Below are 23,179 nucleotides of genomic sequence, written 5' to 3' on the forward strand. Positions count from 1 at the left end.
TCTTATCATTATGTCCATCTGAAAAATGATGCTTAAGAAAGTGCTGTCAAATCTCATCATTCCCAGCTCATCCTCTTACTGAAAAAATGTTGGATTTATGCCAAGCTGATACGGGAGTGATATAAAAGTAATGCAAATGTTGCCAGTGTATCAATTTGCATCCAACTAACAAAATAATATTCTGTCCCCTAGAACTAGCCCAGGTGAGTGTTGTAACAAAGCGCAGTTATAACTGCTAAAAGAGAACTATAATGAATAATATATATTTATATATTATTTGTAATTTATATTTAAAACTGTTTGCTTGTTTTACTATATTTTTTCTCTGTCGTTTTCTTTTTCTTTTTTCTTTTAGAAAGAATTATCACGAATATAGTGAGTTTTTGTCATTGCCTTTTACAATTTTATTAGTTAATGATTGTAGATTGTTTTATTTTATGTTTAGCTTATAATGCTTAAAATATGGACATATTATTATTATTATTATTATTATTATTATTATTATTATTATTATTGTTACAGAATCAAGTCATGCTGCTGTTGCTGATATTAGCATTGTCCTCGCTGGTCCACTCGGCTCCTATCATTAACACGTCCCTGCCTCTGGACTGTGAAGATGTTTACAATCTAAAAAAAAGCAAAAAGAATAACGCCTCTGTTCCCAATGGAGTGTACACCATTTACCCAGGAGGGTCTAATAAACCTGTGAAGGTGTACTGTGATATGGGCTGCCAGGAAGATGGTGGTCAAAAAGATGAGAAATGGACAGTAAGTGAGAACATGAATCTGTTAAAGGCTGAGTGAGAACATGAATCTGTTTAAGGCTGAGTGAGAACATGAATCTGTTTAAGGCTGAGTGAGAACATGAATCTGTTAAAGGCTGAGTGAGAACATGAATCTGTTAAAGGCTGAGTGAGAACATGAATCTGTTAAAGGCTGAGTGAGAACACTTCAAGTTGCTTCAGGTTTTCTGAAATCTACTAATTTTTCTCATTGCTTTTTCCCCCATGTACACCATGCTGTATAATCCACCAACCAGGTGATTCAGAGGAGAATCAACGGCAATGTTGTTCTATGTTCTATCAGCCATGGGCGCAGTATAAGGAAGGGTTTGGTGATCCTGCTGGTGAATATTGGCTAGGTGAGAGGCATTTTGTAATCATAGGAACATACAAACAAATTTGTCAAAGCAGCCTTGATCACCTGTATGTAGACAATTTCAGATATTTCTTAAACATATCAGCATATTCAACAGCATCTAGCACAGGAAACCATTTAGCTCTATATAACTAACTAAATAAATAAATATGATGATATAATGAGAATAATGTAAGCTGATAAAATTCTAGAATACTACCAATGTAAAATTATTGTTGTATGAATAGTCCTAGCTGTAATGATCACATTAATGATTTTCACAATAATGATTAATTATTAGTTAATTTCCAGGACTGGAGAACATGTACATTATGACCAACACGGAGAAGTATCAGCTGAGAGTGGACATGGAGGATTTTGAGAAAGGCAGTGCCTATGCCCAGTACACTATATTCTCTGTCAACCAAGAGTCCACTAACTACATGCTGAATATCGGAGGCTACATCAATGGAGGAGCAGGTGAGCAACTCAGTACACTCCACATCTAATACTGAAATTATACACATCAATATTCAGACCTCAGACAGAACTACAGACTTCAGCAGAGTGTGTGGAATTAACAGAAACACTGACTTTATTTTATGAATTCAACAAATAAAAATAGTGAATGAAGGAAAATAAAGTGATAAACACACTAATATCCTACACACACAATAAAATTCCATGAACCCAATTTAATATCTCATGTCTAGACATGAGTACAAATATATATAGGGGACTTAATAATCTGAATGTGGAGCTCAAAAATTTTACTTATACAGTTGGTTGGCTGCTGAAAGTCACATAAAAATTTTGATTTGTCATCAAATGTCACTTTACATTATCTTTAACACATTACTGAATGTTTGATTTGCTTGTCCTTCACACTGTCCTCTGTTGTGTCTTTTCCAGGTGATTCTTTGTCCTATGTGAATGGAAGAGGTTTTTCAACCTTTGACAAAGATCCAACAGGAAACTGTGCAGAGACTTATTCTGGAGGATTCTGGTACTACTCGTACTACTGGGGGTACTACTGGTACTGGTCACAATGCCACTATGCCAACCCCAATGGCCTGTACAAATACAATAATGTGGGCACACCATACACAGGGATCATGTGGCAGACCTGTAAAGGTTACTACTCTCTGAAGACCAACGTGATGAAGATCAGACGGATAAACCTGGAAGATCTCACAAACTAGTAGATCTAGAAATCTAGATGAGTAGAATGGAGAGAAAGTCTAATATCTCTGAATGCTACTGGTGACGGATTTTCACTAAAATGACAAGATCTACTTACTCAACTTATCGATTAACACTAATCTTTAATATTTGGGTTTATCCTGTGGTACATACCCTTGTAATGTCCCCCAATCTCTGCTGTATTAGTTTCCTTAATTAATGAAATAGGCATATTCCACATATTTTAGTTTAATTAAAATCTCCTTTGATCTTAAAAAATTCTCGCTTCATTTGTACCTCTTATAAGTAATGAAAATCCAATATATTGTGATTGAAATAAAGCTTGAGCAAAAGAAGTCTGAGTCCAGCCTTTGCTCACTTTATTTACATGAACCTGGAAAAAAGGCTGCAGCTTTAAAATGTTAATGAAAATCTTCAACATTATCATGGTGTGCATATGACACACTGTTCTACATACACTGGTGCACCTGATAAATAAAGGTTTATCGGCTCATTGCTTGGGGGCAAAGATGACATGAACCACTAGAAGTCTCAGAAGATCCTTGGTATTACTGTAGACATGAATCTCTAAAGAAAGTGGTGCTTATTTATTAAGACAGCTCTGCTGCTGTAAAATAGAAAAGAGCGTGTCAGTATCATAAAGAACTGATGCAAATTCTCCTTCATACACAGAAAAACCTAGCAACTCATGTCCTTATAAAACTGCACATGGTGTACCTGAAACATCTGATGTTTATTAAAGCAAAGGCTTATTAAAGCAAGGGATTACAATTATTGACTTTGTTTAATTTATTACTACTTATTGCACTTTTTCCCATTTACTTTTTAAACTGAGCTAAAATTAGTCACATCAATCATTATTATGAACAAGATTCAAGATTCAAGAAACATATATATATAGAAACATATAGTTTAGACACAAAAAACAACACAGAGCTAGGACAGAAGTTTGTCCTAGCCACATAAAGTGCAAAGTGTGCAACTAGGTGCAAACAGAGCAAAGACAATACAGTGCAAAAAGAATAAGTACAAAAAACAGGACACTTAGTGCCGGACATGTGCAATGAAATGAAAAATGAAATGAAATAAAATGAAGTTATGAAAATAATAACATATATGATTGTAAAGTATATATATATATATCGGCCTGACAACACATATTGTGCAAAAATGCAGTAGCAGCAGTTGAGGTAATGGAAATAGAAATAAACATAAACATAGCAGCGGATGAAATATTAACAAGGGTTGAGGTAGTACAATAAATAATGAACAATATAGTTTGTTCACACAGGTGAGTGTGTGTGTGTGTGTGAGAGTCCTGGGTGTTGAGGAGCCTGATGGCTTGAGGGAAGAAACTGTTACACAGTCTGGTTGTGAGATCCTGAATGCTTCGGTAACTCTTTTCAGATAGAAGGAGGGTGAAGAGTGTGTGTGAGGGGTGTGTAAGAGTGTGTGTGAGGGGTATGTGGGAGTGTGTAAGAGTGTGTGTGGGGTGTGTAAGAGTGTGTGTGAGGGGTGTGTAAGAGTGTGTGTGGGGTGTGTAAGAGTGTGTGTGAGGGGTGTGTGGGGTGTGTAAGAGTGTGTGTGAGGGGTGTGTGGGGAGTGTAAGAGTGTGTGTGAGGGGTGTGTGGGGTGTGTAAGAGTGTGTGTGAGGGGTGTGTGGGGTGTGTAAGAGTGTGTGTGAGGGGTGTGTGGGGTGTGTAAGAGTGTGTGTGAGGGGTGTGTGGGGTGTGTAAGAGTGTGTGTGAGGGGTGTGTGGGGTGTGTAAGAGTGTGTGTGTGAGGGGTGTGTGGGGTGTGTAAGAGTGTGTGTGTGAGGGGTGTGTGGGGTGTGTAAGAGTGTGTGTGAGGGGTGTGTGGGATCATCCACTATGCTGTTAGCTTTGTGGATGCAGTGTGTAGTGTAAATGTCTGTGATAGAGGGAAGAGAGACTTGAATGATCTTTTCAGCTGTCCTTCAACTATCTGCTGAAGGGTCTTGTGATCCGAGACGGTGCAGTTCCCAAACCAGGCAGTGATGCAGCTGCTCAGGACGCTCTCAGGAGAGCACACACTTCTGCAGTCATCCAAGGCTTCTGGTTGGAGTGTGTTGTGATGGCCTTGGAGACGGTCACGTCATCGATGCATTTCCCGATGAAGCCGGTCACTGATGCCGTGTACTCCTCCAAGTCAATAGAGTCGCCGTTGGTTGCAGCCTCCCTGAACATGTCCCAGTCAGTGCACTCAAAACAGTCCTGAAGAGCAGAGATGGCTCCTGCTGGCCAGGTCTTAACCTGTTTCAGAACCGGTTTAGAGCGTCTGACCAGTGGTCTGTATGCTGGAATCAACATAACAGAGATGTGGTCTGAGTAGCTGAGGTGAGGGCGGAGCTGGGAATGTTTGTGTAAAACAAGATCCAGCAAACAGTATTCAGTACACTGGCCAGCAGGCAGGCAGCTAGTTGGACTGGTCCTGTCAGTCTTTGACATTCATGATCAGCTCAGGTTTAGGAAAGAACAAACTCATTTCCTTTACCCTATTTTAATTTTCACTGAATCAGATTTTCAGTTAGAAAAGTCATAAGCACAACAGTTCAACATAGAAAAGTCCAGTTCCCTCTCACTTTTGCACCATCTCCAATATTTTCACAAATACCTGTAATATTTGTACATCTATGCATTATATTAAACAACAAACTTTCAAATGATACAGAGTATTGTCTGAAACCTTATAAACAAAAATAAATATTAATGCAAACAGAAAACACACAAATTATAAAAAATAAAGATATTTGAGATTGTTAGCTTTGCACCCTGCTTGCTTGTTTTTGATATTTAAACAATAAGATAAAGGTCTGAAATGTCATTGAGAATGAGGAATAACACTGCTGACAGGAACAAGAGAAAATTTCAGTATGATCTGAATATCATGTTAGATGTTTTGCACTGATTCAGTCACGTTAATAGTCACATAGGCGTGGGTTTTATTTTTGCAAGTCAGTCTTCAGTCCTCATAAACAAAACCACTGTAAAGGAACTGAACTTATCGATATCTCACTGATTCCAACATTTAAAAATCCTGTCAAATGCCCATAATCCATGTGAGAGAATATTTAAAGAATCATGAAACATTTTTTTTTTAAATGTTGTTTTATCAGCTTAAGACAATGTTGTACAGATTTGTATTATTATGTACACTGGACATTTATGTACATTGGAATTATGCACTCCTCACAAACATTGAGAAGGAACTAAACTCATATCTCGAATGTCAAACACTGGTAATCCACATAAGAGGGCATTTATAAAAAAAAAAAAACAAAAAAAAACAAGTCATACAACATACTTAAAATTTGATTGATGCAAAACTGACTTAATGTACACCAGTTTTATGCACACGGCATATTTGTGCACACTGTGTTACGTGATTGAGTTGAAACCTCTGTCACACAGGTGGAGGGGAAACATGGAGACGGATGCAATTGCAGTGGAGAAGCAAGCAATCCAAAACAGTTGAAATGCAGCAGAGATTGGGCAACCAACAAACAGTCATGTGTACAGACTCAGCCATGGTCCCTACCTAGTCAATACTGGAAGGCCAGGCTGGTGAAGGCCCGTTTCAAGGTATCTGTGGAAGACAGAAAGAAATATTGCTATAATGTTATAGTAAAATGTAAGCTGCTCTGAGATGCTTTTAGTAAACACAAGAAGTAAAACAGACCCATGATTCGGCTGAAATACTAAATTATATTGTCAACAACAGTACCATACTGTTAGAATTTTCGGGTTCACTCGGAGAAGAAGCCTGAGTCGCGCTGCTGTTGCTGCCTCTATTCATATCAAGGGTGTTTTTGCCAAAGAACCACAAAGAGACAGTGATTGAATAGCAAAACACTTCGAAAATTACTGAGATGAACAGAGAGTATTTATACAGAAAAAGGTATAATCTTCATTATTATCTATAGACGTCAGCAGAAACAGATGTAGCGGTTGACATGTTCACTGGCAGTTTTGCGAGTTTCCTATGAAAAAGCCTATCTAAGATACGGAAGACGGAACTGTCACTGAGTTCAGTACATGTTTTTAAAACAGAACAGAAAGAATTTCTAGGAAAAAACAAAGGATATAACAGTAATTAGATGAGGTCATAAACAAATGGTGTCACACAGTCAGCCAAGGGCCAGAGTCAGCCCAGGACAAAGCGTGCCAAGATATATTCAGAATATATCAATGCCCTCTTAGATCCTAAAGGGACCTGTGCATGCTCTTAAGGAGAATCAAAGACAGTCTCACTGCCCACTGGTCCATCCCACAGCCCTAACCTCACATGACAGTCACCCTTTAAGGCTGGACATGCCAGAGATCAGAGGGTGGTCATGTCCAGCAAGAAGCAAGATATACTTTGTTATATTGAGTGGAACTGCAACATAAGTGTTGGTGTCTAGGGTGCATATGGATCGCCTACACTACAGAAATGTACTGTAAAATAAATGGTAACATCAAAGAGGACAAATGATGATCCCAGCGACTGGTACAATTGATATACAATCCAATACCATTATGCATTTTGAACATCAGACAATTTGCGAGCAATTTCTAACCAAAATCACAGGCCGAATTTCCCATCATACTGCTGCTGAGGCATTAGTCTACATACACAGGAGTATAAGGCCTATACTAAGTGTATAATAAACATTTTCTAAGGAATAGTCTAGTCTATCAAGTCTAGGATCACAATTTAACAGTCCTAGTCTTAGTCGGGTTATCAGACAGGTGTAAAAGCTTATACATAAGTTTCCTATATGTGCACAAATCAAACACACATTGAGTAGCAATTTTGCAGTTTTAGTTACATTTATAATACAAAATTGTTTGTTTATATACCTAATTGCCCTTCTGGCAAGACAGAACAGGGGAGTTTAATGTGGCACTGAGGGCAGTGAATCAGTCCGTCCTTGTCTAAGGGCAAACAGTTCTCAAAAGATCAAAACAAAAGTTCCTGTTTCATAGCCTGTATTTAGCAAAAAAAATGTCACTATCTAGTTGGATCAAAATGTGTGTAAACAGATAAAATACTGTGGCTTTTTTGTGCTACTTCATCAGCTAAAGAGTTACCACGAGCCATTTCAGAATCTCCTGTGTCATGACCCTTAAACTTTATGATAGCTGTCAAATGGTGTAGGCTTTACCATTGGCAGCTTTAAAAGCATGTGCATGCCAAATCTTACCAAAATAATGAGCTACACCAAAAGCATATCGGGAATCAGTATAAATAGTCATAACTTGATCTTTAAACACACAACATGCCCTTGTTAATGAAACAAGTTCAGCCATGTGAGCTGAAAGAAAAGGAATAGAGTGAGGATCATGTACAACGTTAGGCAAAGAACAGACTGAATACCTACATAAGGTGGTATTATCATTGGGTTTAGGGCATAAGCCATCTACAAATATGTGTGCCCCACCCTCCAATGGATGTCATGCCAGATCAGAATGCAAAGATGATAATTCTATAATCGTAGACAGAGTCATATTCTGGCCAGCCGTCAGTCACCAGTTCCTCAGAACAAGAGTGCACAAGGCTGTGGAGCAGGACAGCTGGGCTATTTTGGGCCGTTACGGGTTTGATAGTGAGATTTTGTGTGGCATAAAGGATAACTTCATAGCCTGAACAATGTTGTGCAGTCATATATTGTGTCTGAATATTATTGAGAATGGTGACAACCTGATCTGGTGCATGTAGTGTAAGTGGGTGTGAAAGAACTCTTTCAACATCTGAGACCAGCAGAGCAGAGGCAGCAACTGAACGCAAACATGCAGGCATACCTTGGACCACAGAATCGAGAGATTTAGACAGATATGCTACTGGGTGATAACCACCACCTTGCTCTTGGGCCAAGACTACCATGGCCATGCCCCCATCCTTGGAGACATAGAGATGAAATGGAATGTTGTAGTCAGGCAGCCCTAGAGCCGGAGCAGAGCAGATTGTTTTAGGTAAAAGAAAGAGTTCATCATTTCTTTAGTCCATTCCACAGGATCAGAGTGAGACAGCACTGGTGCAACACTTTTTCATAGTGTGAACAGTCTGGTATGTACTGATTGCAGTAACTGATCAGTCCCAAAAAACTGAGCATGTGTTTTGGGTGGATGGACTTCCATTATGACTCTTAGACGATGACAAGAGTTTGTGCTCTCCTTGAGAAATGAGAAACCCCAGAAACTGCACCAGAGACTTACAGAATTGGAATTTCCTCTTCTACAGAAGTCCCTGTAAGCAAAATGTCATCTGTGTATTTCAGTAAAGAACAACTTTGATGACAACGAAGAATGTTTTATGGACGAGAACACAGCCGATGAATCTATGAACCCTTGAGTTAGGCGTATCCAGGTGTATTGATGTTGTTTGAATGTAAAGGCAAAGATCGGCTGCATCTGCTCACTGACAGAAATACTGAACAAGCCACTACATAGATCAATGACAGTAAAATGATCATGATTATGTGGTATGGCGGAAAGTACAGATGAAACATCAGACACAATTGGCCTAACAGGTTTCACTAGATCACTGAAGTGCCGTAAATCTTGTGTAAAACTCAAGGATATTTTTTCCAATACAGTGGTTTGATGATCTAAGGTTGGAGACATATGGTGGTACCTGTACCTGACCTACTTCATTGAAATGTTTGGCCCACAATTTGGATGGGATCTCAGAAAGCTCGATAAATATTTACAGATCATCACAGGCCTCGGACATGTCAGAGGAAAACATAGCTGAAGAAAACAGAGATTAGCTTTAGTGCTGAGAACAATTTTTTAAATGATTAAAAAACAGTTCAACTTAGCCAACAAACCAAAAGATTGAATAGTGAGGATGGAATGACAATGAATCTATGATAAAAGAGAATTTCAGGATCATCTGGAATAATAGGACAGGTGACAGGAACCCTGTCTATTCTAAAAGTTAATACATGAATTTGATACAGTCTCATTGTACTTTTTCCAAATGAGTTGCATATGGCAGTTGTGTCAATCATAAAAAGGTAAACAACATCTTCATTTAACAGATATATTAAATAGGTTTAAATCATCATCATCAAAAGACAAGATAGGGATTCCACTGTTTCTCTCCCTTGCTCTACCCTGTTAAATTATCTATAAAAAATTGGACAAAATGCCAATACCAAGATAATACATCAATTTACTGTTGTGAGTTTGCTTAGACTGGCCAATTCCACCCATTGTTATAATACACAAAGACACGAAGACAAAATAGACAACACAAATATCAGAGTTAGAGGAGCTTGGGCAGTGCAAACAGCAGGAGAAAGGAAAGTTTTATGTTTAACGTGCGCATGACCTCCCAACAGAGCAGGGAATGAACAAAATCTCCCAGCAGAACCGGGGAATGTACTGTACCTCCCGGCAGAGACGGGGAACAAACAAACAAGAATGCAGATAAACCAGATAAAGCAGATAAAATCTCTGCTGTTTTGTAGTTGTTCATTCTAACTTACATGGTGGTAAAAATGAACTATTTTAGTGTTTGTAGAAATTAAAGCAGCATTAAAATAAACCCTGTGTTTTAGCACTGGGGGAGGAGACCACTGCTTGGATATGTTGGGTATAATTTTGATGGAATATCTCAGAATTATTCTGCTAATCATCTGCTATGTCTCATTGTATGTTGTCAAACCTCATAATTTCCCAAGCTCAGCCTCTTACCGAAAAGATGTGGGATTTTTGCCAAGCTGGTATGGAAGCTATATAAAGAGATGTTGCTGGTGTATCAGTTTGCATCCGACTAACACAGTAATATTCTGAGAACTAGCACAGGTGAGTGTTGTAACAATGACTGTGAATTGTTTTATTACATGTTTCATTTATAAATTACAATTTATAAAATGTGCTATTTAAATCTGTATTTATTGTATTATTATTATTATTATTATTATTATTATTATTATTATAATACAATAAATATATGTAGATGTATTATTATTATTGTTATTATTATTATTATTATTATTATTATTATTATTATTATTATTATTACAGAATCAAGTCATGCTGCTGTTGCTGATATTAGCGTTGTCCTCGCTTGTCCACTCGGCTCCTATCATTAACACGTCCCTGCCTCTGGACTGTGAAGATGTTTACAATTTCAAGATAAGCAAAATGATCAACGCCTCTGTTCCCAATGGAGTGTACACCATTTACCCGGCAGGGTCTAATAAACCTCTGAAGGTGTACTGTGATATGGGCTGCCTGGAAGATGGTAGACACCAGGATGAGAAGTGGACAGTGAGTGAGAACATGAATCTGTTTAAGGCTGAGTGAGAACACTGTAATGGTAAAATAAGGGTGATGTAACAGTTTGCTTCAGGTTTTCTCAAATCTACTAATTTTTCTCATTGTTTTTCCCCCATGTACACCATGCTGTATAATCCACCAACCAGGTGATTCAGAGGAGAATCAACGGCAATTTGAGTTTCTATCGACCATGGGCACAGTATAAGGAAGGGTTTGGTGATCCCGCTGGTGAATACTGGCTAGGTGAGAGAACGCTGTGGCATTTTGTAATCATAGGAACATACAAACATTTGGTCAAAGCAACCTTGATCACCTGTATGTAGTTAATGCCTCCCGGGTTGACAGGTATTTCACAAATAGACAAATCAGAGACAAGTTTTCCAACAGCATCTAGAGAAGAAACCCTTTAAAATTATAAATAAATAAACTAACTAACTAACCGACAAATTAATTAATTAATTGATTGATTAATTAATTAATTAAACTAATGTGATTTTCCCAGCTCATTATTATTATTTTTTTATTACATTCCAGGACTGGAGAACATGTACATTATGACCAACACGGAGAAGTATCAGCTGAGAGTGGATATGATGGATTTTGAGAAAGGCAGTGCCTATGCCCAGTACACTACATTCTCTGTCAACCAAGAGTCCACTAACTACATGTTAAATATCGGAGGCTACATCAATGGAGGAGCAGGTGAGCAACTCAGTACACTCCACATCTAATACTGAAATTATACACATCAATATTCAGACCTCAGACAGAACTACAGACTTCAGCAGAGTGCATGGAATTAACAAAAACACTGACTTTATCTTCTGATATTTAATTAACACAAATACTGACTTTATTTTATAAAGTCAACAAATCTAAATAGTAAATTCTACTTACACAGTTGGTTGGCTGCTGAAAGTCACGTATAAAGTTTAATATGTCAGCCAATGGTGCTTTACATTATCTTTATCACTTTACCAAATGTTCGATTTGTTTGTTCTTCACACTGTCCTCTGTTGTGTCTTTTCCAGGTGATTCTTTGTCCTATGTGAATGGAAGAGGTTTTGCAACCTTTAACAAAGAAATTTATGGAACCTGTGCAGAGACTTATTCTGGAGGATTCTGGTACAACTGGTGGCCATGCCTCTATGCCAACCCCAATGGCCTGTACAAATATGGGAATGTGGGCACAGCATACACAGGGATCATATGGCAGACCTGGAGGGGTTACAGCTACTCTCTGAAGACCATTGTGATGAAGATCAGACGAACAAATCTGGAAGATCTCACAACCCCTTAGTTTTCCAGATCTAGAAAGCTAGACTAGTAGAATAGGGAGAAATCTCTGAATGCTACTGGTGATGGATTTTCAGTAAAATGGCAAGATCTTCTTACCCATTAATCCTAATCTTTAATATTTGGGTTTATCCTGTGGTACATACCCCTGTAATATCCTTCATTTTCTGCTGTATTAGTTTCCTTAAGTAAAGAAATAGGTAGAGGATTCTGCATATTTTAGTTTAATTAAAAAGTTCTTTGTTCTTAACAATTTCTCACTTCCTTTGCACCTCTTATAAGTAATGAAAATCCAATATATTATGATTAAAGATTAAGCAAACAGAGTCCAGTCTTACATTCCTCATTTTTGTAGCAACACATCTTCTGTTGACATGAACCTCTGAAGAAATTTGTGCTTATTTATTAAGACAGTGCTGCTGTAAAAAAGAAGTTAGTGTGTCAGTCGCATAAAGAACTGATGCAGATTCTCCATCATACACAGTAAAACCTAGCAATTCGTTTCCTCATAAACCTGCACACAGTGTACCTGAGACATCTGATTGGAAGGATTGGAAGGATTGTAACAAAATACTGACTTTGTTTAGTTTATTTCTGTCTACTGCACTTTTTACTGTTTATTTTTATTATTTTTTAAATATGTATATAGTGAAATGTTTAAAATGCTTAAACCAAGCTAATATTAGTAACATCAATCATAAACCATGAGAAAATATGATCAGTATTCATTACATTGGCCACTGGTCCTGGCACACTCATTTCCTTGTACCTGAGGAGTCTGTGTTGGAAGATCTGGCTTTTTCATTTTTTAAACCATAACCAAGTTTAATTTTCATTCAGTGTGAAAACTCATAAGCGCACCACTTCAACAAAGATCTGTCCAGTTCCCTCTTTCACTCTTGCACCAACTCCAATATTTCCCCAAACAATACTTTCACAAATACCTGTAATATTTGTATTTCTGTGTATTATATTAAACATCAAACTTTTAAATGATACTGACCAGACATGGACATGGAGATCAACGCCTACCACAAGATGCTGGAGGGAGAGGAGCAATGACTCAATCTTTCCCTGAGTCCCTCTCAGCACACTGCCATCTCCCACGAACATGTCCACCCCATGCAAGACAAGGAGAAAAAAATGAAAACATGAGGGCAGAAAAGTGGATCAATAAGAAGGACATAGCGCAACACACCAAGGGACTACAGAAATAAAAAGCAGGCTATGGTGAATCAGAACAGTCCCAGTGCCTTCTGATAATGTATCACCAATACCAACATCTAAAAATCCTGTCAAATGCCCATAACCCATGTGAGAGAGTATTTAAAGAATCATGAAACAAATTAAAAATGTTATTTCATCAGATTAAGACAATGTTGTACAGATTTGTGTTAGTATGTACACTGGATATTTATGTACATTGGAATTATGCACTTCAATACTCAAAAACATTGAGAAGGAACTAAATATTTGTCTCACCTGTCAAAAACCTATAATCCACACAAGAGAGAGGGAACAAACAAGTCATACAACCTACTTAAAATTTCATTGATGCAAAACTGACATTGGAGAAGCAAGCAATCCAAAACAGTCGAAATCTTATAAGTTGGCAGAGTTTCAGCGATCAGCAAATAGTCATTTGTCCAGACTCAGCCATGGTGTTTTTCTGATCTGGAACCCTCACACCACTATCAGAATCTAGATAATGGTTTACAAATTATGTTAATGTAAATGTAGATTAGCCCAATACACTACCTCCCAGGACAGAAAATCTGTCCTGCTCCCAAAGCCAGGCAAAATTTTCCAAAAGCTCTATCCCCTGCTGTTTTAATTACAATGAATTTGCGTGTCATTATCTGAAATGTAGATTCCTTGACTGTTGTTCTGATTGCAGTGATAGTCACTGTTTGTCCCTGCAGGTTCAAAGTACCTCATTCCAACCCCTTTAAAATATGAATTAACATCCTTAATTCCAAAAGACATATTTTCATTGTCATACTCCTCTGTAGACCACAGCATTCAATTTATCAATTCTGTGGGCAAATTTGCCTGGCTAGTCAAAGCTTTGGGGCATTGAATGGTGCCACAAATACATAGTTGTAATCTATAAAGACCCATGTCTCTGCATGGTAATATTTTTCCCTGTTTTGTGCTGCCTACTTGCCTTCCTCAATAAATTTTAAAATTCTATCCATGTTTATAACTTACTGTTTTAATGCCCGTAAATTTCAGCTACATTTCATTAAAGCAACCACAGCAGTTATCCAGATCCACCTCTGCTACTAGGTCAGCATTCCCAGAGGTTTCACATAGAAGATAATTATATGAAGAATGCAAGAATATGAAAATGCTAGGAATGCTCCTACCCTATGTCCTCTTCACTATCCAAGAAGCTCTGGGGGTATCAACGGGCTTCACTTCTTTCAAACTGCTCTACGGATGGTCCTGCTAGATGTGGAATGAGAAGCATAGTAGGAGCAGCCCTCCTCCTTCAGGTCAGTCATTGACTTTATTCAAGAAATGCAAGAACAAATTGAGAGAATCACTCCATCTGGAGGCAGCACAGTATGCCCATCAAAGAGTCTACAATCACCTGGCTCTTCCTAGAGTGTTCACTGTGGTTGGATGCAGCCTGCTGCTCCTTCCAGACACCTTCTGCAAGTTCCTAGCCAGTTGGCAAGGCCCCTACACCATAGTTGAACAAATAGGGCCTGTAAACTAACGCCTGCAAAAAAATAGGTACACAGATATGCAATTACATCATGTCAATACACTTAAAATTGTTGGAACCTGGTCCTTCCGTGTCTGCTTTTGCTTCCTGTGTGTCAGATCTCAAAAACCGTACCTTGGTGCATAGAGAGGCTGAGCTCACTCCGTCTCAGAACTAGGACCCGAGAGAGTTGGTGGACGAATTTACAGATGTCTTCTGTTCCAGCCCAGGAATGTGGGAGTTAAAAATTGGAAATAAACACACTCACAAGAGAATTTGGTGAAATGCAGTTTAATGAAATGATGGATGGAGCTGACTAGAATGAATGTGAGGATGAGGGCTGTAGTGACTGGGTGTCGCAGGAGTGGTAGGACAATAGTCAGTGCAGTTGGCCATGGGGTAATAGTCGAACTAAGAGCCTCTTCCTCGAAAGTGAGCGCATCTGGTGATCCCATCACTTCTACAATAGACTTGCCAGGATAGTTTCTCAGCAATTCTAGGTAACCTGTCAAACGCCAGCGTACAAAGTAACATGCCAGCTGTAACACTGGTCTCAGATTACAAGTGGCAGACTGTGATGGGCAGACATACCAATAGGTTATTATGATTACTTACTTATGACTATGTACTTATTTAGATTAATAATGCTATGCTAGCTATTAACTGTCACCCAACATCCCCCTATTTTTGCTACCACTACCATGTTTTTTCAGGAACTGATTGGGTTAAACTTGCTTTCCTGATTTCCTTTTTTTTTTTTAAATAACTGATCAAGGGATGGGCAAAAAAACCTCTCTTGCCAATTGCGAGGATCAATTCCTTCAATCAATTCCCATTGTTGGGGAGCCCGTCAATGAACAATGGAGAACAGACACTCTCTCCTAAAGTCAACAACCATCCCTTTATTCTTGTCGATGTTCAGAGACTGGTTGTTGGCTCTACACCAGGCTGTTAGCTGTTGCACCTCTTTTCTGTATGCTGACTCATTGTTCTTGCTGATGAGACCCACCCCTGAACTTGATGATGTGTTTCGAGCTGTGCATTGCTGCACAGTTGTGAGCAGAGTGAACAGCAGTGGGCTGGGCAATCATTTGACAGAATAATGGATGGGAGAGTCGACCGGATATGCTTTATTTTCAGCCTAGCTTGGACACCTGCCCACTTTCCGCACTTCCAATTCCTTGAGCATCACTTCATTGATATCCCCTCTCCTGGCCACAGCATTAGACGATGCCAAGGATTGGAGGTCCTTCACAGCAAGCTGAGGTTGAGAAGTTTTTCAAGCGCATCATCATGCAGGTTGGTTATTGCTTGGTTTCTAAACTGTAAACACAAACAATGATTTCACCTGGATAAACATTTCATTTTTCCATTGTACAAATTGTACACTTTTTCCATACATTGTCTTCCGTTACTCAGGCCAACATTTCTACTGAGTCCATCTGTTAATTGCCATTTTCCATTTGCAATGAGAATGATGCAAAACCAGCTTAGATTTTAGCCTAATAGTTAATACTGCTTTAGCTTAATGATTAATATGGCCAGAGTTAGCCCTCTGTGCCACAAAGTCATTTCATGACTGCATTTAGTTGCCACAGAGAGGCAGTCTGACCAAGAAAAAAATGGACAAAACCTTTCTTTTAGATGTCCTGATGTCTCCTAAGGGCCCATTCTTCCTTCACTGCAGTGAGTAGCTAGGGCTAGGCCAGTAGCCACCGGCCCCAGCCTGGCCTGTTGAGGCAGGAAAAGAAGGCTAGCATTGCAGCCTGAACCACCCAATGTAAAATCTGGGTGGCTGGCCAGCGCTTAAGGGCAGGTCCCCCAGGTGAGAGACAACCATCTCAACATGTGGGCCTTAAAGGAATCCTAACACCCGAGGGCTAGTGTTCTCAGCGATGCATCTCTTCCAAGCTCATGGGGGCTCCTGGGAAATTCAGCAGATGCATCTCAATTGTGTGTCGATTGAGTGTAAGTTCTTGAGGCTCAGTAAATCATAATGTCTGTAATTTTCCTTAGAGCCCATTGTTTATGGGTGAAGGGGAGCTGCAAGCCTTCCTTCCCAATACTCAAATATGTAGCCCCAATGTCGATTGTGAAGGGAACCTTGTGCCCTCCCAACTGACACCATGCATCAGCTCCCCATCTGGCTTTTCTGGGCATCTTCAACTTTGAAGGCTGGCCCCATCAGAGTACCAGTCACATGTCTTCCAGGTGGAATCGGGGGTTGCCATTGTTGTTGTCCCATCCATTGGGTCCCTTAGTCAGACATGGGCACCCTCAGCCACAAAACCAGGCCTCTTCTCTCAGCTCTGTCCACTCGCTCTCCCCATGTGTATGGTTAACCTTCTAAGATTGCTAGGATCTCCACATTCCCGACATTTAATGACCAGCTGGTTTTGCCCACTTATACCCAGTGCTGGACCTCCTCTTCAAGTCAAGTCAAGTCAAGAAGCTTTTTGTCATTTCAGCCACATACAGCTGACACAGTACATAGTGAAATGAAACGACATTTCTCCACACAACAACAACACAGAGCTAGAACAGAAGTTTGTCCTAGCTGCATAAAGTGCAATGTGTGCAACTAGGTGCAAACAGAGCAAAGAAAAGACAGTGCAGAAACAGGAAGTACAAAAAATTATAGAACTGTGAAAACCAGGTATCTAATAAGACATGTGATTGTAACATATATACCAGCATGACAATGTGGATTGTGTAAAAATGCAGTAGCAGTGGTTGAAGTAGTGCAAATAAGAAATAAACATTATAGCAGAGGTTGAAATATTATAACGGTATTATTAGTGATCATTATATTGTGAATCTGTTCACCCAGGTGTGTGTGTGTGTGTGTGTGTTACCTGATGGCTTGAGGGAAGAAACTGTTACACAGTCTGGTTAGGAGAGCTCTCTGAGGCACTGTTGCACTTTTTTGGTGTTGGAGCTGGTGTTGAGTGACCAGCTGAAGTTCTCTGCCAGATGAACACCAAGGAATTTTATGCTCTTGACGAGTGTAGAATGGCCACTCTGTGCTCTCCTAAACCATCTCTTTATTCTTGTAGATGTTCAGAGACAGGTTGTTGGCTTTACACCAGGCTGTTAGTTGTTGCAACTCCTCTCTGTATGCTGACTCGTTGTTCTTGCTGATGAGACCCACCACAGTTGTCATTGGTGAACTTGATGATGTGGTTGGAGCTGTGCATTGCTGCACAGTCATGAGTCAGCAGTGTGAACAGCAGTGGACTGATCACACAGCCCTGAGGGGCTCCAGTGCTCAGTGTGGTGGTGCTGGAGATGCTGTTCTGTACTGACTGCAAGGGGTCCAGTGAGGGTGCTAGCTGTGTCTTGATGTGCCTCATGATGAGCCTCTCGAAGCATTTCATCACAATTGGTGTGACTGAGACGATAGTCATTGAGGCAGGAAACTGCAGACTTCTTTGGTCTGATGGTCGTTGTTTTGAGGCATGTAGGAACATCAGAGCTGCTCGGGGAGATGAAGATGTCAGTGAAGACATCCGCTAGCTATTCTGCATATTCCCTGAGCACTCTGCTGTTTTTGAGACTGTTTTGTCCCCTGCTCTGAAAGTGGGGTCTCTCAACTTTTGAAGAGCACATACTTTTGCGGTTATCTACGGCTTCTGGTTGGAGCATGTGGTGATGGTCTTGGAGACGGTCACGTCATCGATGTACTTGCCAATGTAGCCGGTCAATGATGCTGTGTACTCCTCCAAGTTGATAGAGGAATCCTCTTCTGTGACCTCTGTTTTGAAGTGGTCGTCTAGAGAAACAATAATTCTGCAGACCCTGTAGTCCTCCCATATACATGTTTTCTACTGTTTCCAGTTGTATTGATGGTATTTGCACTGATGCATATGCCAACTGCGTTTGAGGTGCAGCTGGAGGCTCTTGAGCCTGTGTGGATTGTAGTGTCATCATCAGTACATCCTGCTTAGCTGCTTCATCCTTTTCCTTCTCCTTCCATTCCTCCTGCTTTACACGGGCTATCTCCCCAAGCTGTGCTTTATAAAGTCGGGTAACCAAAGCTTCAGCTGCTTCCTTCACTGCTTTCTTCCTTTCCTGTACTGCTCCACATGATGTATCATTTAGGTCACATCCCTAAACCTGATGTGCCCCAGTCAACTGTACTCAGTCCTACCACCTCTTCCAGTTTCCTCTGGACCGCCTCAGGAAGAGCATTCTTCACCATTATACTAAAAAGGTCTTCACTCGTGGGAGATTCATCCCAAATTCCACCGGTCTCATCCATCCACTTATCCTGGAACTCTTTCACAAATGTAGTCACGTTCTCATCCTCCTTTAATGTCACCACATCCAGCTTTTTAACCATTTCTGCCAATGCCTGCACCCAATCTGCCACTCACTGACTGTGTTCTAGTAAGCTTTTCTGCTTCTCAAGCTCTTGAATGTCTCTTCCTATAACTTCTTCTTTTCTTTATCTTTCAGTGGGGTCATTCTTACTTCTCCTTTCAATCAGACCATCTGGCTTCTTCCTTTATTTCCAGTTTCAATTTCATGTTCCAGATCAGCTGTCCTTCTTATCAGCCTTTCCACAGTTTGGTGTACTTGCCAGTGGATAATCATCAAAATGTTCTCAGACCATTTTGTCCCTTCTCCTTCACCCTTTCTACTGGAGTTGTTGTCCAAGTTTGGGCTCCAAGAGCTCCATAAATGTTACTCCTTTTCTTGGCACTTCATCCATGTGTTTAAACCTCAATTCAATTCAATTACATTTTATTTGTATAGTACTTTTAATAATGAACATTGTCTCAAAGCAGCTTTACAGAACATAAGAAATAACAAACATAGTGCAAAAAGTCCAAGATGTTAGACAAAATCATCGCTAGTGAGCAAGCATGAGGCGACTGTGGCAAGGAAAAACTCCCTTAGATGGTATGAGGAAAAAACCTTGAAAGGAACTACATGGGAGGAACACCCATCCTCACTAGGGTGACACTGGATTGTGTGATTATAAATTATTATAAACACTGGGGGGTGTGATATGAACAATGTCCTTTCTGCAGTTATGTACAGTGTTCAGTGTGATGCACATAAAGCATATGTAGAATGTTAGTGTGTGTATTAATTAGGAGGTTGTTGTCATCCTCAAAGTCCACATAGGGTCAGCAGTGTTGCTTTGATATACCCAAATCCTCATGAAGCAGAATCCAGCTGAAGTTGATCCATCTCTGGATGCCTCAGGATCCTCGCAGGGTTGGCCTCTGTCTACTGGAGCTGGCACAGTCTCTAGATGCCTCGGGATGGGTAGAAAAAGGAACAGGTGGAAAGGAATTAGCATAGCTGCCGATCATGATATTAGCAGCACTAGATGATAATGTGCATTTAATCAGATGTACTGGAGTATAAGGTTAGGGAATGAATTATGTGTATGCCAAGATAAAGAGATATGTCTTTAATCTACTTTTAAGCTGGGAGACTGTGTCTGAGCCCTGAACACTGTCAGGAAGGCTATTCCAAAGCTTAGGAGCTAAATATTAAAAATGCTCTACCCCCTTTTTTGTAGACTTTGATATTCTGGTAACTACCAGAAGTCCGGAGGTTTGTGATATAAGCTAGATACATGGGGCCTAAACAATTTAGACCATTTAACTGGTAGCCAGTGCAGGGATGATAATTTTGGGGTTATATGATCATATTTTCTTGACCTGGTAAGAACTCTGGCGGCTGCATTCTGGACTAACTGTAGCTTGTTTATTGAGGATGCAGGACAAACACCTAGTAATGCATTACAATAGTCCAGTTTGGAGGTCAGGAATGCATTAACTAACTTTTCTGCATCAGATACTGTCTAAGCTTGGCAATATTTCTAAGATGGAAGAAGGCTGTTTTTGTGATACTGGAAATATGATTTTCAAAGGATAAATTGCTGTCTAATATTACACCCAGGTCTTTCACTGTCCAGCTAGTAGTAATAGTACATCCTTCTATATGCAAGCTGAATTGTGAGAGCTTCCGTGTACTGGTTTTTTGGACCAATAAATAATATCTCTGTCTTATCAGGATTTAGTAATAGAAAATTATCGGTCATCCAACCTTTTATATCTTTAACATACTCAGTTAATCTAGACAAATTAGACAAATTATTTCATCTGGTTTTGATGAGATATATAACTGGGTATCGACAGCATAACAATGGAAACTAATCCCATGTCTTCTAATGATTTTACCTAAGGGAATCATGTACAGTATATTGAGAAAAGAAGAGGCCCTAAAATTTACCCTTGTGGGACCCCGTATTTCACTGGCACTACATTGGACAGTTCTCCATTTAAATCTACAAAATGGTATGGATCAGACAGGTAGGATCTAAATCATTTTAATGCCTGTCCCTGCATGCCTGTGTGATTTTGTAAGCGATCTACGAGAATGTTATGATCAATAGTGTCGAATGCAGCACTAAAATCAATTAAGACTAATATTGAGATGCAGCCTTGATCCAAAGCTAAAAATAAATCATTTGTGATTTTAACTAGCAGAGTTTCTGTACTATGATGGGGCCTGAAACCTTTTCTGTTCCTGATACTATCAATTTTTTCAGTGAAGAATGAAGTGAAAAAAGTGAGAGAAAGTTTTTCAGTGAAGTCCTCACTACTAAACTGTGATGGAATACTCTCTCCAGATAGCTGAGGTTTTGTTAGTTTAGCCACTGTACTGAATAAGAATCTGGGATTGTTCTGGTTTATTTCTATCAGTTTGCTCTGCCCTATCAGCTTTTAGAGCCTGTCTACAGCTGTCTTTATACGCAATTCTAAAAACTTCTAATTTGGTTTTTCTCCACTTTCGCTCAAGGTTACAGGTTCCTCTCTTGAGGGTGTGAGTATGACTATTGTACCATGGTGCAGGTGTTTTATCTCTGACCTTTTTTAGTCAAATGGGGGAAACAGTGCCTAGTGTGCTGGTGAAAATAGTGCCTATGCTGTTAGTCACTTCATCTAGATCATCTGCATTTAGGGGTCTAGTAAGAAGTTAAGACAGATCTGGCAGATTACTAATTTGTTCTACAGGTAGAGTGTAGACTATGAGGTGATGGTATGTGATACCAACACTTTGAGGTAGAATATCTATATCAGTGACATCTGGTCCATGTGAGATAATTAAATCTAGCGTATGATTAAAACGATGAGTTGGTCTGTTAATGTTTTGTTTAACCCCAAATTTAGTAAATCAAAAAATGTGAGTCCTAAAGCATCATTAGCATCGTCTACATGAATGTTAAAGTCTCCTACTATCAACAGTTAAATAAATAGGTCTGACAGTAGATGTGCAAATTCTTTAAGAAAATCAATGTTGGGCCCCGATATAGGGATTTATTATGTACGTCTGTAAGTGCAACATTAAGGATAAGCACTTTGAATGAGTTAAACCTGGGTCCTGTTTTCTGAGTAACGATAAGAAAATTGTTATTGATTGTTGCAACACCACCTATACAACAAGTCTGATGAGGCTCATGTTTATAGAAATATCCTGATGGAGTAGACTCATTCAGACCAATATGGTCATTTGGTCTAAGCCAGGTTTTGGTAAAGTAAACGCTCCCTTCAGTACTCCATGCACCTTTACTTGGGCTTATTTGGGTTGGCACTGACTCTTTCCCTTCCTCCTTTCCTGACTTTCACTCATCCAACTTTACTTTTCCCTCTTGCTCAAACCAACATACTATATCCATCTTCATCCAGCGTTTGGCTATTGCCTTTTTTCCTTTCTTTCCTTCATACTAATGTGCTAGCCTGTGCTTCATTTGACACACTTTTTTGGTCAAATTTCCATTTTTACGCCATTGAAACTCTCCATCTGTCCCGTCAAATTCGGAAACTTTTTACCATGTGTCGTGCAACAATGAGGTCCACAGGTATGTAGCATTTTCCACTCATGATTCAAGCCTGTCTGGCTCGTTTTGCACTTCTCCTTTCTCCCAGATTCTTGTTTTCTTCAGACATCACCAGTGACGTGTATTTGCTTCACCGTTACCTTACCAGATTTTTCCTTAACTGTTCGCCTATTGTGTTGATTTTATCCACTAGTATTGATGTTGTCAGGGCTCTTTCCCGGACTTCAGAACAGTAATTGGATTGGTTAGGTCTCAAATAATTTTACTAATGGTTCTTTGTGTTCATAATATGGATCTCCTAATGCTCGCAATATTGGACTTTTTGACCCAGACGGTTCCTGGAAAATGGTTCTTTGAAATGTATACAATGCCTCAATCTTGTAATGCCGCACAGTTTATTTTTAATTAAATCTTCATAGTGCCACCACTCAACACTGTCTTTATCCCTATTTGTCCATTCGTCCCAAAAATGGGTTCTTATACTTCTAGTTACTTCTTCCAGATTCCAAAAGGCTTTTGAAACTTTAAACAATTTTATCAGTTTTATTCCACCTTTACTTCTCCATGTGGTATTATCTCTGCATTACTTATCATGGTCTGTATTAACAATGAGTGTTTGTTAGCCAGTCTTTCTAGTCTATATGTTATGATCTGAGTTCTATCCACCAGTGGCTTTGTT

General features: G+C 39.4%; 1 protein-coding gene and 1 pseudogene across 1 annotated transcript; both read left to right on the top strand.

Annotated features, from left to right (window-relative positions):
• The first annotated feature begins 531 nt into the window (after window positions 1–531).
• On the top strand, window positions 532–2,339 carry LOC131346712 (microfibril-associated glycoprotein 4-like; annotated as a pseudogene).
• Window positions 2,340–10,033: 7,694 nt separating this feature from the next.
• On the top strand, window positions 10,034–12,236 carry LOC131347164 (microfibril-associated glycoprotein 4-like). The gene is made up of 5 exons (XM_058381094.1): window positions 10,034–10,153; window positions 10,376–10,621; window positions 10,777–10,873; window positions 11,165–11,332; window positions 11,662–12,236. Exons 2-5 carry the CDS (start codon window positions 10,385–10,387, stop codon window positions 11,928–11,930), a joined length of 771 nt encoding a protein of 256 aa, XP_058237077.1. The 5' UTR covers window positions 10,034–10,153; window positions 10,376–10,384; the 3' UTR covers window positions 11,931–12,236.
• The last annotated feature ends 10,943 nt before the right edge of the window (window positions 12,237–23,179 follow it).

The sequence above is a fragment of the Hemibagrus wyckioides genome, linkage group LG26 (assembly GCF_019097595.1).
Source record: "Hemibagrus wyckioides isolate EC202008001 linkage group LG26, SWU_Hwy_1.0, whole genome shotgun sequence".
Lineage (NCBI taxonomy): Eukaryota > Metazoa > Chordata > Actinopteri > Siluriformes > Bagridae > Hemibagrus > Hemibagrus wyckioides.

What these genes read in the sequence shown, in the direction of transcription:
- LOC131347164 (XM_058381094.1), top strand. Translation starts at nt 10,385, where the DNA reads ATGCTGCTGTTGCTGATATTAGCGTTGTCCTCGCTTGTCCACTCGGCT. An exon ending in CGCTGGTGAATACTGGCTAG is followed by an intron (nt 10,874 to 11,164) that starts GTGAGAGAACGC and finishes ATTACATTCCAG; the next exon opens with GACTGGAGAACATGTACATT. An exon ending in CTACATCAATGGAGGAGCAG is followed by an intron (nt 11,333 to 11,661) that starts GTGAGCAACTCA and finishes TGTCTTTTCCAG; the next exon opens with GTGATTCTTTGTCCTATGTG.